The sequence below is a fragment of the Phytophthora infestans genome, genomic scaffold (genome assembly GCF_000142945.1).
Source record: "Phytophthora infestans T30-4 supercont1.64 genomic scaffold, whole genome shotgun sequence".
Lineage (NCBI taxonomy): Eukaryota > Oomycota > Peronosporomycetes > Peronosporales > Peronosporaceae > Phytophthora > Phytophthora infestans.
Window position 1 is genome coordinate 270,145 of NW_003303695.1, and position 1,040 is coordinate 271,184.

The window sequence follows — 1,040 nt, forward strand, 5'->3', positions numbered from 1 at the left end:
TAGTGACAGATGGTGTATCGTTACCTGGTCTATCGGAGAAGGTCGTGTATCAGACTAGTTTCAGCAGCCTTCATTACTCAAACAACAAGCCAGCTAGGGTCTTTAGTTTTCCAGCTAAGCGCATGAGCGGCTACAAAACTCAAGATGCTGAGGCCAATCGAGACTTCGACATGAGTCTCAAGCATTTGAATGATTTAGCTAGGATACAGAAGTACCGATGCGGCCTTTGCTATTGCCAGCTGACCGAAGAGACAGCTTCTGTTGACCGAGTTAATAACAAGCTTGGTCATATTGATGGTAATATCTTAATTAGCTGCATCAAATGCAATACTGCTCGCAAGGACATGTCACTCAGAGGTTTCTGGTTTAACAAACTCCTTGAATTCAACTCAAATAGACTCGTCTTCTCAATTGATAAATAGGAGAAGGAAATCTACGCTAAAATGAAGGTCAACACTGCCGGTGGACCGTCTATCATCTATAACAGATATGCTAAGCGCAACGAGACTACCATTCGAGGCGGTAAACTCTGTAAGAAGATATTCGGATACGTTGCGAACCCTCTTTACCTATGGACTCTCGGAAACGAAATGCCTTGTGGTCGGTTGACTACTATCGAGGCTCATCCTGGCATTGTCGATTGTCACGGTGTACAGTTAGACGGTGGATTAACGATGCTGGCTGACTGCCTGCAGAAGGTCTACTCACTCCAGACTCTCCGGACCACGTCCAAGCAAGCGGGACCTGCGGCCGAGACAGTGACGTTCCAAGTGTGAAGTCGTGGAGCAGCTGGTCGTGGCGGGAATTGGAGCTGGACCGCCACGCACGAGGGATCTGACAAAAGGTAAGAAGCTCTAAAAACTCTTAGCGAGGTGAAACGAGGAAGTCAGTCGTGGATTTCCTTCTAACAAGAAACACAAGAATATATCAACTTTTACATTACTATCACAGTAGTGTCGCTAATACTACTACCTCCTACTTCGGCCCAAGATACTCACGACCCCGATTAGAGGAAAACCGCGACAATTTGGTGGAGAAGC

The 1,040-nt window shown here is 46.5% G+C and overlaps 1 protein-coding gene across 1 annotated transcript; it reads left to right on the forward strand.

The window, feature by feature from the left end:
* Window positions 1-443: 443 nt before the first annotated feature.
* Window positions 444-838, forward strand: PITG_17913 (uncharacterized protein; the record flags this gene model as incomplete). The annotated part of the gene is made up of 2 exons (XM_002896199.1): window positions 444-531; window positions 714-838. The coding sequence occupies 2 exons, from the start codon at window positions 444-446 to the stop codon at window positions 836-838; spliced, it is 213 nt and encodes a 70-aa protein (XP_002896245.1).
* Between the last annotated feature and the right edge of the window lie 202 nt (window positions 839-1,040).